Source organism: Diplotaxodon limnothrissa, linkage group LG1, assembly GCF_057381915.1.
Source record: "Diplotaxodon limnothrissa isolate DT_005_m linkage group LG1, D_limnothrissa_male_GT1.1, whole genome shotgun sequence".
In the NCBI taxonomy this organism is placed as follows: domain Eukaryota; kingdom Metazoa; phylum Chordata; class Actinopteri; order Cichliformes; family Cichlidae; genus Diplotaxodon; species Diplotaxodon limnothrissa.
Window position 1 is genome coordinate 19,382,226 of NC_140596.1, and position 17,310 is coordinate 19,399,535.

Sequence of the window (17,310 nt, forward strand, 5' to 3'; positions counted from 1 at the left end):
TTATTTTAAGCTTTAATGAAAAGCAGGACTGAGGTCATGACCTAGTAGTGCTCAAAAATAACCTCGGTGTGAAAATAAACAGATTAATCCTGTATTAAGGTTTTTAGCAAATGAGGCATCTTTCTAAGGTCAAGTCCTTCTACTCTTATTGTAATTTTGAGAATGTTATACATGGTTTTATTGCAATTCCCCTTGACTACTGTAATGCCCTTTATGTTTGTGTGAGTTATGCTAACTTTCACTCCTCGAATTGGGTCAAAATGCTGCTGCTTGCCTGCTTACTAGAACCTGTAACTTGGAGCGTATCGCCCCTTTCCTGGCCTGCCTTCACTCTTGCCTTCAGGATTTTATTGCATGTTTTTAAAGCCTTCTGACCTCTCAACACCTTATGTTCATTAGATGTCTGTGAAGGTTCTCAGTCATCCAGGTCATCGTAGTCAAAGGAGCTTGCAAGGAAAGCGTCTGGACTTCTTTAAGTTGCTTGAAGACGTTTCACCTCTCATCCGAGAAGCTTCTTCAGTTCTAAGGTCAAATGGTGGAGAGTCCCAGATATAAACCTAGTGGGAGTGACCCCCCACAGAGGGACAAAAGGACCCCCTGATGATCCTCTAATTGCCTGAGCCAAGGTGTGAAACTGGGTTTATATCTGGGACTCTCCACCATTTGACCTTAGAACTGAAGAAGCTTCTCAGATGAGAGGTGAAACTTCTTCAAGCAACTTAAAGAAGTCCAGACGCTTTCCTTGCAAGCTCCTTTGACTATGTTCATTAGAGGTCACTGACATCTGCTAACCAGTAACTCCCCTCTGTCCTGAAGACTAGACTGAAGAATCGAAGGGACTGAACTTTCTCAGGACGAGCCCTGTAAACTGTGGATTGAGTTCCACTTCCCCCTTCTTGCAGATTTGTAAAGTACGCCTCAGTTTCATTGCTTGGCTTGAACCCTGAGCGAGAGTTGTAGATATTTAGGCTTTTAGCTATGTTTATTATTGTGTGGCTGCTCTCAAAACTGTGATTCTTTGCCTTCAATAAACAAAGAATAATAATTTGTTTATTTATGTAAATAGTTAATCATTAAGAAAAATATCCTTGGTATAAACCGAATGTGCACCAATCAAGTACATTTTACTTGCCCGGTTAAAATGTAACACTTTACATTTTAACAAAATGACAGCATTTCAGACATTTTATTTTTTGATTGTTATTGTATCTGTGCATGCGTCTGTGGTGTCTGTGTTAAAGTACAGCACTTTGGTAAATGTTGTTTTAAATGTGCTTTATAAATAAAATTGTATCGGAAGTTCAGGGTGATCTGTGTTTGTCCAACAGGTGGCAGCCTGCAATTAATAATGTAAGGTAGGAGCGCTCTCAGTGGATCCTCAATGAGAAAACATGTTTTTAACTCATGTTTTTAACTCATGTTTTCTAGACATTTTGGTTTTACTTCAATATACATTTATATTCAAATAAAGTATTTTTTTTTTCAACAAGTTGATAATTTAGCCCTGCAGTTTCCATCATTAAGTAGGTTCAGCGGTGTTTCAGGTGGTAATAAATCATATGAGGCACTATGTTCAGTTACACAATGTGGAAATCATCTCTCGTCTACAATCTTCTGAGTTCATTGTGCTCTGTTTGCTTGGATCCTTTATGTCCAATTGCTTATCAATAAATCTACTTACTTTAATGGGGTAACTGAGTAGAAAATGAATGGCAGTGAAGCAGGTGACTGACACAGTGTGGATGTTCTCAAATTAATTCAGGGGGGCTTCATAAAAAAACTCAGCCCTGTACCCGTGTAATGATCAGCAGCCTGTGCCAGATGTAACAAATGGTTCACTTGGTCTAAACATGTAATGACTTGACATATTTTTGTTAATTAGCTTGTAATACGTGTGTTTAATAAGAATAATAACTGCCCTGCTGTCACATCAGTGACTGTGTTTTATCATTTTAAGATCGTTGTGTCGCAGGCTTTACATTCATATTGCGGTTTGTCAAAATCTGTCTCAGAGTGAGAGACGAGGGAATCCACGGTACAGGTTTAGTGCTGATTAGAAATGAGCAAAAATACGGGTCTTTCTCTTTATCAAAGCGATCCAGTGAACACGGGGGTCAGCTTGTTGTCGGCCACTTGTCAGCGAGTGATGAAGAATGTGAAGCCTCTAATATTTATCATTACACTGCACCCCATAAGTCACCCTGTCTAAGCTGGTGCCAGATGTGACTTCAGAATAAATGTGCAGCCTTCACCAGTGTTCACATGCAGCAGTATTGAGATGTTTTTGTTTGCTGGGATGCACCCTTAAACAGTTCAGCGCAAATGTTTTAGGCACCACGACTAAAATGAGGCTGATTTGACAGAAAAAATGAAGACCTCGAGCCTGCACCTGCACACATTCTTTCCAAAACTTCATTGACATTTTCTTTGAGTTTAGGACTAGACTTAATCTATATCTGGGAAACTGGCTGTCAGCATCTTAATCTTAGCTTAACTTTATGATGTTGGGATCAGGGCTCTACAGGAGCCATGACATCTGTTCCATTGCTCTTCTTTTCCCTGATGGTAGCTCTCTACGCTCTACAATCTAAAAAAACTTGTGCATGCTATTGCAGCTGCAATGTTATGTCCTAATCTAAAGCAGTACTGCTCAGATGATGCACTAAAACTTACATATTTACATTGTATGCGCTACGGTGCATCACGTGTGCTATATAGAAAAAACACACCTATGTGTGTGGCTTTTAAATGAGCTTGCTTTGGAGGTCGACTGCTTCTCTCCTTCCCACACATTTAAAACCTCTTATAAGAATGAGTAGAAATTAGAAACCCACAGCACCAACACTGAGCTTTTATGTGTCACAGCAAGTCATGCCGCACACGACCACTCACATCTCTCAAAGAAAAGAAGCAGCCAGATTACTGTCTAAAGAGAAGTTTGTATCTCTGTTTTTATTTCCCTAGAACAAATAAACAGTCTTAAAACTTAAATTATAAACACTGATATAAAGACTAGATATTAATTTTAATTTGCAACACAAGATATCAGTGCGGAATGTAGCCAAAGGGAGTCTGCACAATCACAGCAACAAAGGAATAAACATTTGTCCTCCCATATCCTGGTGGGCCTCCTTTCCCAGCCTCTCATGTCTATTTAGTTTTTTACATGAATCAGTGAGAACAGTGCCAGAAGTGTGTGGGTGGTTCTGGGACAAAGTTTACTGAAGCTGAAGTTTAGGTGGAACAGGCCCCATTCAATAAAACATCTGGATAAGATGGGAGGGGAAAGCCCTGGTGATGCACACCCCTCTTTGCTCCTCATGAGGTTCACACATGGCTTTTATGACACCTCGTTCCGTTGGTGATTTGTAGCTGTTTACATACTGCTTTTAAGTTTACGGTTTGCGAGATGAAGTGCTTAAACTTTAAAAACTAATGTTGAGTTGGGAGATTTTGTTCTTGTTTAGGCAACTAGGAGCATGTCTCTTGTAGAGCTTTGATTCTGGCTGAATGAGACAGATTTAGGTACACCACACGCAGGGGCGAGTGTGGGATCTCACCCTTGCACGGCTTTGCACTCTATGAAAATTCTGTTGCAAACTTGTTCCCTTTTCAGTCATAACAGTTTCAATCAACCGTGAACACCCACACCTAACTGCCTTCTCACTCAAACTCAACCTGTCAAACAGAAACAATGCTAACTCTTGATTTAAGCATCTGCTCTTTGAGTTCAGGTTAAAGAGGTGCTAATTTTGTGTTAAAGGACCAGTGTGTAGGATTCAGTGGCCTCAGTCAATCAGTTAAAGACCCACCGCTTTCCCAAGTGTGACGGAGAATCGGTGCCCATCAGGTCCCACTTACAAAATTATCTCAGAGTTTAAGCTCAATTGCCTATCCAACTGGAAACATCTAGAAGAGACCAGATCTGTGTTTTGTACTTGTTTTCTCTTGTAGCCTGCCCCAGTTTTGTTTCACTTTGTTTTTTATTTTGAGGGTTGCTGCTCTTTCTTGTTCTAAATAATATATATGATCATTCATTTGTGAAAATTTGCTGCAAATTCAACATGAAAACACAAACAGCCCTGATTGGAGTGTGCTACCATCAAGTGATTGGAGAAGTAATCAGCAAGCCCAAGCATGAAGATGAACAATGCCGGCCCACCTCATATGTGGACATAGCCACCAAGATGGTTGGTAAAGTCCAACCACGAAGACTTGTGTTGAGTATACCCTACATACCCTGGATAATTCTCCTTTCTAATTGTTAGAATGACCACCATTTACAAAACTGACTTCATGTTTTGTTCACTGTGATCTGAAACTGTGACTAAGCCCGTAAACTCATTAGGAAAAGGCTTTCAGAGGTCATAGAGCAAGAAACTCTGGGGCCGTTTTAGCCCTGACTTCTACACAAACTGAAGTCATGTTGCAACAACAGGAGTCGCTCCCTGCTGTCCATTAAAAGGAAAGGTCTAAGGAACTGTCACAAAGTCCCAGACTGTTGTTCAGAACAGGTCTGCTAGATTTTTACATCATGATGATCATTGGAAAAGAATTCACAGGAACACGGCTAATATTACTGTTATTGGTTATGTGTCATTAGCGTGGAATTATTTCCTTTAATGTAGCAGCCACATTTGTTTTAAAAGTAATGTATGTTTTCCAAACTTCTACTAAAAGTTATTCCAGTGAAATATTTTTTTAATCATTTCAGACATATAGAATACACACAAATTTTAAGGAGTAATACTTTTATGAAAATGTTCTGCTTTGGCATAATTAGGTTACATAAAGAACATTTTAAACAACAATTGTAACAGTTTTCAGAAATCAAACAAAAGTCAACATCTACTCTCTCTCTTGGAAAGAACTGAATCAGACACACACACACACACACACACACACACACACACACACACACACACACACACACACACACACACACACACACACACACACACCTTTTGATCCGCTTATTAAATCTGTGAAAGAAAAGCAGACCCAAGAGTAATTCACGAAATGCAGATACCTTTATCTAATTGCATTAACAAAACATAAATCTGCCTCTTAACTGAGAAATAAAGGAGTGAAGTCCCCGAAAACATCTATAAAAATGAGAACTTGATTAAAGCAGAAATTTTGAGGTGAAACCTCTGCAGTCCTGCTCTTTGAATAAAGTGACTTTAAAACAGGGGCATACTTTACTTAGAAACTAAAGATTGGGGTAAACAGATTTTAAATAAAGGTATCATTTACCACACAACGCAGATAATACAGGATCCACTCTGCTGCTGATTTACTTTAATCACTGGTTTAGACTGTCTTACAAATTTATAACAAATAAAATGACCATATCTTACATGCAGTGAACATGAAGGTTTTTTTTTTTAATCTGGAAGTGTGGGATGCTCTAGTATGTACTACGTTTATGCAGGAAAGATAAAGATAAAAGGTTCAGGTTCAGGTTATTTGTACCCAGTAGGTACAGTTGATTTGCAGTAGGTAAGCCATCCATCCTTAAAGGTAAATTTTCAAACAAGCAGAGACAACAGACAGTGATTAAACTGGATACAACATAACGAGGGAGTATATAAATAATTTCCCCCAGGGATCAATAAAGTATTCTGATTCTGATATGGCAATTATGGCTAATCTTTAATAAAAACCTATTTAAACTGGGAAATCAGACTCCCATCATTTCATTGCCCTTATTTCTGAATTTTGAGGAACAGTGTTACTCCACAGTCTGCTAAAACTCGCATTAGCAGTCAGTGATAATAACGCACAGATAAACCTGTCGTGCATCAGCGCGACCCAGGACAGCAGCTCGCGCTGACTCCCGCAGCATCTCCCCCTGTGTGGGACCATCATGTCACTGAGCTCGGCGGAGGGATACAGTAACCAATGTCATCGTGGTGCTGAGGCTTTTGCAAAGCAAAAATGTCTGCCTAAGGGAAACTCGTAACTGATATATATAGAGGATATTCCCCCAGTAATTGCTGTTTAAACCCACATTTCGCTGTTCTGAGGCGTCTTTTCAGAAAACGACTCTTCACCAGATCACCCTAGTCGGGATTTTAATCGGAAAACAGGTAAAATATCAGAAGGAGTTTGCCAAAAAGCTTTCGGACCCGTGAAAGAAGTTGGGAGTTGAGAAAGACCATCACTGCGTTTTGTATTCCGGAGCTGGAAATTGAGATTATCATTTACAGTATTTGTTTATCTGTGTTGCCTGTCTTGAAGTGGTCTGTAATTTACGTTTCGGTCTATCGGAGGGCATTGTCTTCTCCGTACTGCTGTCTACACGGACTAAAAACGCTGCAGCTGCCTGCAGCTCGCTAGCTATTTTCAACCCATATGAACTAGGGACTGCAGCTAGTGTTAGCCGCTTAGCTAAGCGACGTTAGGTGCCTCCGCGAACAGTAGGCGATAACCATTGTTATACGTGGAAAATAAGCCGCACAGACCACTGACATTAACACGGTTAGTGACAGCCCGGGCAGAGGGTCGTTTAAACGTCTCGGAGTGATAACAGAGGCACGTTGACGGCGCTCTAACGCGATGCTGCAGGTCCTGGCTTTAACAAGCAGAGCCATCCATTCAGAGCGCTCCTACTAACGGTCTCATCTCTCTTAATCAGCGCAGTGAGAGAAAACAAGTAAAGAGAAACATTTCTGCACACTTTCATCAGTGATTATACGCCCGTTCTGTCCGTGTTTGCCACATGAAGGTTAAAGCCATAGTCAACTTTACTTCACAGTGATGGTCTTTATTCTTCATCCATAACAAATACCTCCCGCGGCAGTCATTTCATGTGGTACTAGTCCCCTCTGCTCAATAAACCAGCAAAGATGTAATCTGATGGACTTTGTCTTCTCCAGCTTTCTAGATCGCCAGGATGAACCCCCAGCAGCGGATTGCCGCTCTCGGAACTGACAAGGAACTAAGTGACCTGCTGGACTTTAGTGCGGTAGGTTGGGTTTTTTTTAAACGCTTTGCCATGCAGCTCCAAGACATGTGATGATTAAACAGGCTTAATAATGACTAATTGATCAATTCCTGTTAGTATGTCGAGTAGTATGATTTCACAGGCTAACCTTGATTTAGTGTCATGGCACTGGATTATGTGAATGGTTGCTTTTGCACATCTGACTTGCTCTAATTGTAGGTATGCATTTCTGTGTTTCTCCTTTCAGATGTTCTCTCCACCTGTAAGCGGAGGGAAAAATAGGCCTACCACACTTGGAAGCAGTCAGTTCAGTGCATCAGGTAGGACCTGGTCCCAAAGACCTCTCTGTAAACCCTCTGATACGTAGTCTCTCTTTATCCCTGCTCGCATGACTCATAATTCTGCACTTGAAGATCGGTTGTTTACCTGATTCTGATTTGTTTGAGTTCTGTTTGGACTTATTTATATAAATGGAGACTGGAAGAAAACTGTCTTAGTTTTCAGCATTGCATGTGATTCTTCTCTCTCCTCTGTGTGTGTGTGCTTTTCACATCTGGTGCTTGAAACATGAGCCCTCCACCTGGAATTGTAGTGCAGTGCTGTAGTAAAGATGTAGAACAAAGCTTGGTTTAGGACACAGACGGGTGTAAATGTTTTATTGATCTAATGTGAGTGTTATTCATTTTTTCATCGCATTGTCAGATGCTTTAATTAGGCAGTTCTTTTGTCAGCTTGTGGTTAAGGATTCGCTGTAAGGTTTCCTTCAGGAAAATGCTGTTAATATCCCTAGTGGGATTGTGTGACATTTTCTTATTGAGCAAGATTACAGGAGCATATTGATGATGCCCCTCAAATATACGCATACATTTAAGTGTGTTTTCCATGAATTTCTGGTCTCTTTGGGTTAGGGTTAGTAGGTGGTTTGGTCGTAATAACTAGCGTTAAGCTTTTCTGCTTCTGGATCGCTTCCTATATCTATAAACGCTACAGGACATGAATCCGAAGCACATCTATTGTCTGATGTGCCACTAGAGAAAGTCAACAATCGAGCTTTATGTATTGTGAAAGCATGTCTTGTGTGCATCCACAAAGCCTCGTTGTCATCGGTTATCTGCGAAACGAAAGACACACACTGAGGAGAAATGACAAAGAAACAAGAACAGAGCTGTCACACATGAACTGCGGGGCTGACTTTTATAATACCTAATCATTCAAGTAACGATGATGCTGTGTGTGTGTGTGTGTGTGTGTGTGTGTGTGTGTGTGTGTGTGTGTGTGTGTGGTCTCTTCAGTAAAACAAATGGCAAGAAATTCTAGTGAAATTGCTCTGAGAATTTTCAAATAGTCGCACCTTTCTGGTAAGCTTCCCACGCATATGTTCATGTAATGTAATAATAACACAAAGTTTCACATTGACAACAGCGTTGTCAATATTTTTGAAGGTTTTCATGTGACAGTGTTTTAGGTATACCTTTATAAAAAATAATAAATCTGAGCATGCCGCCACCACTACTATCTGCTCCCTGAGAAGTCAGAGCCGATTTGAAACAAGTTACAGGAGTGCCAGACAGGAAATGTATTGCAGAGCTTTTTCACTTGATTGTGTCAGATTACACAGGTGGAAACCTCAGTGAATGTTTCTCTAATTGTGGATGTTTTCAGCAGCCGGGTTGTTTTGTCATTGCTGCAGCAAGCTGATGACAAAAAATGAAACAGGTTTCTTTAATGTTGATTTATCTGCAAAACAAGCATTTTTACTAGGATGACTAAACATTGGTGTTGTCCATGCAGTGCACTGTAAGGCATAACTATGTGCTGTTGTGGTTTATTGTAGGAAGGTGCTCTTAAATACACTGTGGCCAGCCTGGTGCTTTTTCTGTGGAGAATTGTAAGTTACAGCTCAAAGCTCATTGGCACCGGTGTGTGTCTTCTGGTAACCAAGTTTTTTCTTCAAAACTGAACTAAGGCTACACCTGGGCTGTTGGTTAAAAACAAAAATGATAAAAATTATGTGGGCGTGACTGTGTAATTACAAGATGTTTTGTAGATTTTATTTGCAATTTGTAAATGTAATATTTTGTGAGAAACATACTATCTGCAGATATTTTTATTATTATGACATGAACTATGTTTAGAGCAGATTTAAAGAGCTCAGATTAGGTATTAATGTCTCCTTTTGCTTATTTCTATCTAAGTACAGATTTATAAATAGGCAGCTTTGTTTCAGTTCTTTTATTCCCCCTACAGTCTAGGTTTGACTGTTTGTGTTAGATAATTAAATAGTTTTTCCACACATAGTTTTAAATTGGAGCTATAATAACTCTAATTATTGTTTTATGGTAACACTTCAGATGTTTTTGTTCTTTAATTTGCAATACATCTTTGTTTGCTGTTAAATAACCGTGTTTGTTTCTAAAAATAAAATATTAGTTTGTAATGGGGGTAATTCCATGTCAGTTCTTCACCTCCGTTACACCTGACCGCATCTCAGATTCGCCTGAAAAAGAAATAAAAATCCAGGGGACAGATAAACTTCTTAAAAGGAATTATGCAAAACAAATCAGGTCCCTACAATCATTAGGTTTCTCAATATAAAGGTAGGGCTGGTGATGTGGCTCTGTGAATGTGGACTCGCTGGAGTGTGGCTCAGGTTATCTTAGATCGGTGGATTGAAGTCCTTAATATATTTGTTTGGCTGATCTCTGATAGCAGAATTGGAGAAACCATAACTTTGCAGGTAGGGGACTGATATTTCTTCACTGTGATATTTCTGAGGTATGACACCATATACTAAATCTAAATTAACTATTTTACAAAGAGCACCTTTCTGTTAATATTATACTCAAAATATGTCATGGTGGTTTTTTTAATTGGATGAATTGAGATTGAATGATCCACTGTGTTTTTAAAAAATTATATATCTATATAGATATATAACTTGATTGATAAATAATTAGATGTAGGACAGAGAGATTACACTCAAGTGTTTTTGAGTTGCATGATATTTCTACATCCATTTATGGTTTCGTGTCACAGGATATATTTTGCTGTAAGAGACACACTCTGGAAAGATTTCCATAGCTTTTTAGCTTTTCTGTTTTTTAGTTTCAAATTTCTGAATGTTTGGTATTTTGTTAAGTCACATCTTAAATATTTCCTGTGGAACTTCAGCAAAATTCACTACTGAAACTATATCACGCTGCAGTATCATGGAGAAGATGAGCCACTAAAAGTGTCTTACATCTAAATAGCGAGAGGGAATTTATTGTCTGCTTTAGTATTTTGTGTTTTTGAAGCAAAAACTGCTCGTATGAGCTATACCACTTTTTTCCAACAAACAAGCATCCGCACAACTTTGACTCTGCAGTGGATTGTAATTTCAGGAGGCTAAATTTAGTTTGCATATGTATGCATGTATACGTTCTAATTTAAATATTCCAGCACTGACACCTATAGCGGGTAAATCCCTCTTCCCTTTAGCCTACAGCCAGAGCTCATGTCTCTCTGATCCTCAAGGTAGGGGAAGAAGCACCTACATAAGTGATTGTGAACTTAAGGCAAGTGAGTGTGCAGTCATGAGTGTGGAAATTGCAGGGAATGAGGGTTTGGATTATTGCATCTCAGCTGGGCATAGCCAGATAATTGAGGCAGAGTGGGACATGCAGGACCCTTCAAAAGTGTGTCAGAGAAAGATGGATTGGAAAAAATAGCCAAAGTGGCTCTAACGGAGATTCATCATTTCTCTCCTCCAGCTGTGTTGATGAGGCAAATCTGATGAGGCCATTGACTCTTCAGTGGAGTGGGGCTGCTGTGAAATGGGTAATTTTCATTTAGTGGGTATGTAGTGGTACATTTGTTGACTGTGACCAGCAGCTGTTGTAGGTTGGTTTGTCAGTCAGATGGATCCCAAAATGAAATGTCTCATTGCCGGTCGTAGCTACAAAGAGAGCGTCACTGCTGCTGCCTCACTTTGAGGTCAGTTTTGTGTGCAAAGCATCAGATTTGGTTATTAATTATCAGATTGATGTCACCTAACAAAAATAAATACTCTTGCCTGTAAAGTCAAGATGGTTTTCAATGATTTAGAAATGCATTACAGAGAAGATACCTGAAGGATGTAAGCATATGCCAGTTAAAATTGTTCAACCGTGTATGAAGGAACGATACCCTGCAGGGTGTCACCTCGCAGGAAGGCTCCTAGGTTTGAATACACTGGCTGGCTCAAGTCTCCCTGTGTGAGTTCATTTCATGTACCCTGGCTTTCTCCCGCAGCCCAAAGACATGTGTGTTGGGTGAAGTGGTGATTCTGAATTGGCTGTTTGTGTGAATATGAGTGTGATAATTAAACAGTTTTTCCACACATAGTTTTAAATTGGAACTATAATAACTCTAATTATTGTTTTATGGTAACACTACATCTTTTATTTGCTGTTAAATAACCGTGTTTGTTTCTAAAAATAAAATATTAGTTTGTAATGGGGGTAATTCCATGTCAGTTCTTCACCTCCGTTACACCTGACCGCATCTCAGATTCGCCTGAAAAAGAAATAAAAATCCAGGGGACAGATAAACTTCTTAAAAGGAATTATGCAAAACAAATCAGGTCCCTACTATCATTAGGTTTCTCAATATAAAGGTAAGGCTGGTGATGTGGCTCTGTGAATGTGGACTCGCTGGAGTGTGGCTCAGGTTATCTTAGATCGGTGGATGCTTGAAGTCCTTAATATATTTGTTTGGCTGATCTCTGATAGCAGAATTGGAGAAACCATAACTTGGTTGTCTGTCTTTTTGTGTTGGCCCTGTGATAGACAGACTTGCACCTCATGAATAGGCTCCAGCTCCTCTCATATCTAATATAGATACCAAATAAGACATTTGCAGTGGTTAATATTTTTCTGGCCAAATGAATCAGGGCAGTGTGATGTAGAGCAGAAGTTCTAGAGAAAAGTAATCTTTCCCTCCGAGAAAGGGAGGAGTAAAGGCTGAATGTTATGAGGTGTAATCAAAATGTTCTGGAAACCAGATCATGAAAATCAAAAACCGTATCTGATTTGAGTTTACCCGATCTCTCCCTTTAAGATTATCTTCACGTGCATCTCTTGACCATTTTCAGCCCCACTTTTATTTTTCCTTCCTGCATGTCCCGCTATGACCACTTGCACTGTGTGCTCTGTGATTTCTGCACACACCCTTGAACTTGTGCAGAGAGCAATCCTAAACTTCTCTTTCAAACTGTGTCCATCTACAAATGAGCATGTTTCAGTTAAAGAATTGTCAGTGTCAATGAACAAAAGTGGCAAGTGAGGTCAGGAGCACATCCACGAGTGTGCCGTTTGTTTTTCTTGATAGTCACACGGTCGTGCATAAGAATTTCTTTTCCTCTGGGGTCAGTCTGAAGTTTCTGAGGGAGAACATTCAGAGCAAACAGCCTGAACTGTGCTTCATGCCTCTTGATCACACCTCATATTATCAACATTTCTGTCCCGATTACCGTAAATGTCGGGCTATAAGCCGCTACTTTTTGCACAAGCTTTGAACCCTGCGGCTTTTAGTCAGGTGCGGCTTTTCTATGGATTGTCCGTGATTTTTGTCATATCGTAAGACGATTTGTTTTGTGTGTTCCGCTGTTGTACGGCACTACGTTGCCTGGCGGAAGGATCGGGGTTCAAGAGTGGTATGTTAGTCACATGTCCGTCCGCCAGGCAACGTAGTGCCGTACGAAGTAGCGCGAAAAACAAACTTCAAAGTAGCGCTACGCGTTCAGCGGGAGTCGTGGATGATGAGCGGCGATAAACTTGCAAGTTATGCCCAAAAAGCAAGTTATGCCCAACTCCACCGGTGGATTCTGACAGCGTGGAAAAGTGTGAAAACATCCACGATCACCAACGGATTTTGAAGGGCTGGACTGCTGCATGATGGAGAGGAGGACACCGCCACGGCCCTTCTGAGGGTGTTCGACTCTGACACTGACAATGAGGATTTCTTTGGTTTTGAAAGTGACAACGAAGGAGAGAAGAAGAGTGGATGACGAAGCCATCCTGAGCCTGTTTGTATCCGACACTGGAGAAGAGGACTTTGGTGGTTTTAGTGCGCAGGAAGAAGAGAAAGATGGTGGTGAATGACTGACTTTTCTTCTTGTTAAAGCTGTGTCACTGCACCTGAGCCTAAAAGGTAGGCCGAATCTATTGTTCTGGTGTGCTGTAGGCTACTGTTATGTACTACATGTGCAAATATGTACCCATAACTTGTTTTTCAAAATATTAATAAAAGTGATGTCTCCAAACAGCCATCTCTTTCCTGACAATTCCCTTTGTGCATATTCTCTTACATATGATAAGTCAACATTGAAACACCTGCGGCTTTTGGTCAGGTGCGGCTAATGTATGTACAAAACAGGATTTTCCCCTGATTTTAGCTTGTGCGGCTAATATTTAGGTGCGCTTTGTAGTCCGGGAAATACGGTAGATGCATCCCTAATTTTGGGCTAACAGGTCTTAATTTAAATTTGTTGAAATATAGTGTTTGAGATTGTCGATTATGTCAGGAAACAGCGTGTTTGAAATTCACTGTTTCTAGCTGTAATCATGGACATGTTTGTTTTGTAGCCAGTGTTTGTAGCTAGTGCAAAAGATTGTGGTAAATAAAAAGGTGTGGTGTAAGTGTAGCTTATATGGAGTAATGGAGGGTTGATGTTAACCCTGTGTATCCCTGTTGGAATCAGTTGGATTTGTCTGATTTCAGTTGCTATTTCACATTATTGTGATTTGCGTGAAAACATTTGGCACAGTCATAGTTTTGACTGGGCTGCTCTAAGATCATTTATACAAGAAACCATCAATTAGACATCAAGCCCAAAAACCTTCTCCCTGAGGGGCCCCATGTGTACTTGTGTATTGTGGAGTAGTGTCTTCATGGACAAGTCTGTGTGGTCACAAAAAAATTGGCAGGCATGTGGACGTCTGCACAGAGCCTCACATTCATCATCTTTGCGATGTAGAAATTTACGTCACTCGGACCTGTGTGAACCCTAGCATTACTCTAACAGACATGGAAACTATATCACGCTGCACTATTTGCCAGAAGTGAATACATCCCTTTGGAAAATAGATCTGATTATCAAATGATCCACATCCCTCATTTACTGCATTAAAGGCCCCATGGTAGAAGCGTAATGAGCGTTAGTCAACCTTTTTATTACTGGGATAGTGGGATAATAGTGTTGCACCAATATCTGAAGAAATGCTCAAGATATGTTTGCGTTGCTCTGGTTTTTTGAGTGTACCTGGCCAGATCTTTGTCAGAACCTTGTCTGTCTCCTTTGGGCACTTATGGGAGATTCGTCTAGTCTCTAGTACCTTGTGTCTGGAGACAGGAAATAATGTTTCTAGCTAGTGTTTTGTTATATAGAAGATTTTATTACACACAAGTTCAATGTACTTACCCCCCCCCCCCCCCCCCCCCCCCCCCCCCCAAATAAGAAGCAAAACTGTACAAAGAAATAAAATATAACTCGACAAATACACAAACACAAGCCACAGGTCATCACAGTCCTTTTTGTGTGTTACTGTTTGCATCTCATTTACTGTGGTCGTCCGGCCCACTTTCATGCCACACACCTCATCTGAGTCAAACAGATTTATCTCGGCCTCATATAGACAAAGATTATACACCCAGTATTCATCAAGCTTCTTTTCATGTTCTTTTGCAAATTGTAATCCTGCAGTTTAGTACAGTTGTGTACTTCCATATAGTAGCTGCAACTCATTATTAGTTGGCCATCAGTTTTACTGCAGCCTTTTTCCATCTTGATTTAGATTTTTTTTTCTGTTCCTCTGCCAACGCTCTTCATGTAACGCCATGATGCACACATGGAAATAGATATAGCCCAAGGGTCCAAAACTGAGAACCCAATATGAGAATGTATGAGAAAGTACATGCATAACTGTTTCAAACTTACTCTACAGCTCTTGAGGTTTCCCAAATGACTGGTAACACACACACACACACACACATACATACATACGTATATATATATATATATATATATATATATATACACACATATATATATATATATATGTATACGTTCTAAAAATAACCTGCGATATGTGAAATCCGTAAAGTAGCCAACTTAATTTTTTGACAATTATTATAGATTTTAAGGCTTAAGGCTATTATAGGTTTTTTTAAGGCTACACATTTTATACACTTTTCTCAGACAGGCATGAAAATTTTCACACTTTTCACCCATAGGAGCAATTTATGTATTATGGGCCCCATGTGTTATGCCTTTGATGGTGTATAAAAGTTTTGTCAGCATTGGTGCGTTTGTTGGGTAGAAAACTTACAAACATACAGTACAGCACTTCAGAGTCACACTGCTAGCGATCGAAGATTTATGTAAATTTGACAAGCTGAATGCATTCTGTACTGTACAGGAGACACGGTACGAGATTGATTGATTGCACTGCAAAAAAAAAAAAGCATGCAAAATTGCACAAAAAAATCCGCAAAACATATAGCGAGGGACCACTGTATACAAAATGTGTCACTGTCTTTGCCCATAGGAGCAATTTATGTATTATGGGCCCCATGTGTTATGTTAAGTGTATTTCAGATACTGCCAGGACCAAATGCTCTTTTTTGTAAAATAAATGCATAACATTTGGCGTGTGGTTGTGCTGCCAACTGTTTTCGAGTGATGAAAAGTATTCATTCTCCAAGTGAGTAAGATGATATAGATTCCTATCTCAGCAAATGTCACTAGTAGTGAAATTCTAAATACAAACTGTAATGCTTGGCTATTTTTTTCCTGCAGTTTGCTGAGCAGACACTTTCACAGCCTTGTTGAATTTTCTTGCATCAGTAATATTGAACTTAATGCTCAAATCTTTTCATTTGTACAAAAAGTGCACAAATAATTTTATTGGCTGGCTTTTAACTGAATCTAGGTTTGGTGCAAGCTGTTCATGAATGATGCCGTAGAGATGGTAAGAAAGGAGGAGTCAGCATGTTATTACAAACACAACCACTACAACCACACTGCTTGCTTTTTCACCCAGAGCCTTCTACTGAAAACATGTTGTTGATAATGGTTTGATGGACTACATACTGAATATTAGGGATGTTCCTACAAATTTGCTGGTCAATTAAGCTGGAGAACAAAAATCAGATGAGGTGGACAGGTCTTAAAGTCATAGAACAGAAAAAAAAAAAGAGCTCAGTCTAATGCAGGGACGTCAAAGTCATTGGACACTGCGGGCCACATAAAGCCCACTTTTAGCTCAAGTCGGGTGGACCAGTTAAACTCCCCTTTCTATCAGTGTAAAGAACTTCTAGTCTAACATAGTGGAAAACACCCTGAGACACACTCGGAGACCAAACATTTCTTAAAAAAATGATGAATGTGAACCTGATTCTCCATGTTTCATTATGCTTACATTGCAGCCAGCCAGTGTATTTGTGTGTTTTCTTTATCCTCTTGTATCAGTGAGTAATCTCATTGTGGTGGCTGTCTGTGTACCGAGAAGAGAGGGAACCCTAGAGCCCTTTTGGAGATGGTAATCAGACAAGATGACAACCAGTGGCCCAGACTGCAAACACTGACCATTGTTACATTCACAGTGTAAAATGCCTCAGCTGGGCGACAGCATGTCACCATCGTGTCATCACACTACCAACACTAGTAGTTCAATTAGTAACACGAGTATCACGGCCTCAAATGTGGATGACAAAACCGACAAATCACAAAAGCGAGACAAATTAACTTTATAGTTTGCCCACTGAAGAAGAGGAAATGAATCTACTCCGTGCAAGCAGCAAAGCACCATGTCTGTCAGGATGAAACTTATTTGTTGCGCTGCTCACTGGTGCGTGATTTCTGGTTACAGAAATGTCACTGACTTTCGGGTAAAATGTATAATTAGACAAACAGGTTTCTGACTAAGAAGTTCTTGGCAGAATGGAGGCTGAAATTGTAGTATTGACACTAAAAATTAAAAAAAAAAAATCTAACTGCAGTATCATTTCAGATTGGGTATTTTTTCCGTATCTTGTAATCATTGTTCCACATCCTCATCAATTTCCGATAACACCAAAGGGCTTTGTTTGTGATTATTAGCTTTAGTGACGCATAAAAAGTTCCATGTAAGCTGCACTGAACCTCATTAGGTGAAACTGAACATTATATGTAGGGCTGCAGAGCTGTATTTAGATGTTGGTGAATCAGAGGACCACCACCAAACACGTTTTGATCAGTGATTATAGGTTTGTTTTTAGCTGTGCATAATTAACTTTTGCTTTTTACTTGTTGTTTGTTAGTTTCACTTGGAAAAATTCAGCTTTTTTGATTATTAGACCAG

General features: G+C 39.8%; 1 protein-coding gene across 1 annotated transcript in view; it reads left to right on the top strand.

The window, feature by feature from the left end:
• The first annotated feature begins 5,943 nt into the window (after positions 1–5,943).
• tcf12 (transcription factor 12) overlaps positions 5,944–17,310 on the top strand; it is a 90,941-nt gene continuing 79,574 nt past the window's right edge. The window contains exons 1-3 of the mRNA XM_085374212.1: positions 5,944–6,092; positions 6,882–6,970; positions 7,197–7,269. Coding sequence (XP_085230338.1) covers positions 6,899–6,970; positions 7,197–7,269 — 145 coding nt within the window. The 5' untranslated portion in view covers positions 5,944–6,092; positions 6,882–6,898. The remainder of the gene's footprint in view (positions 6,093–6,881; positions 6,971–7,196; positions 7,270–17,310) is intronic.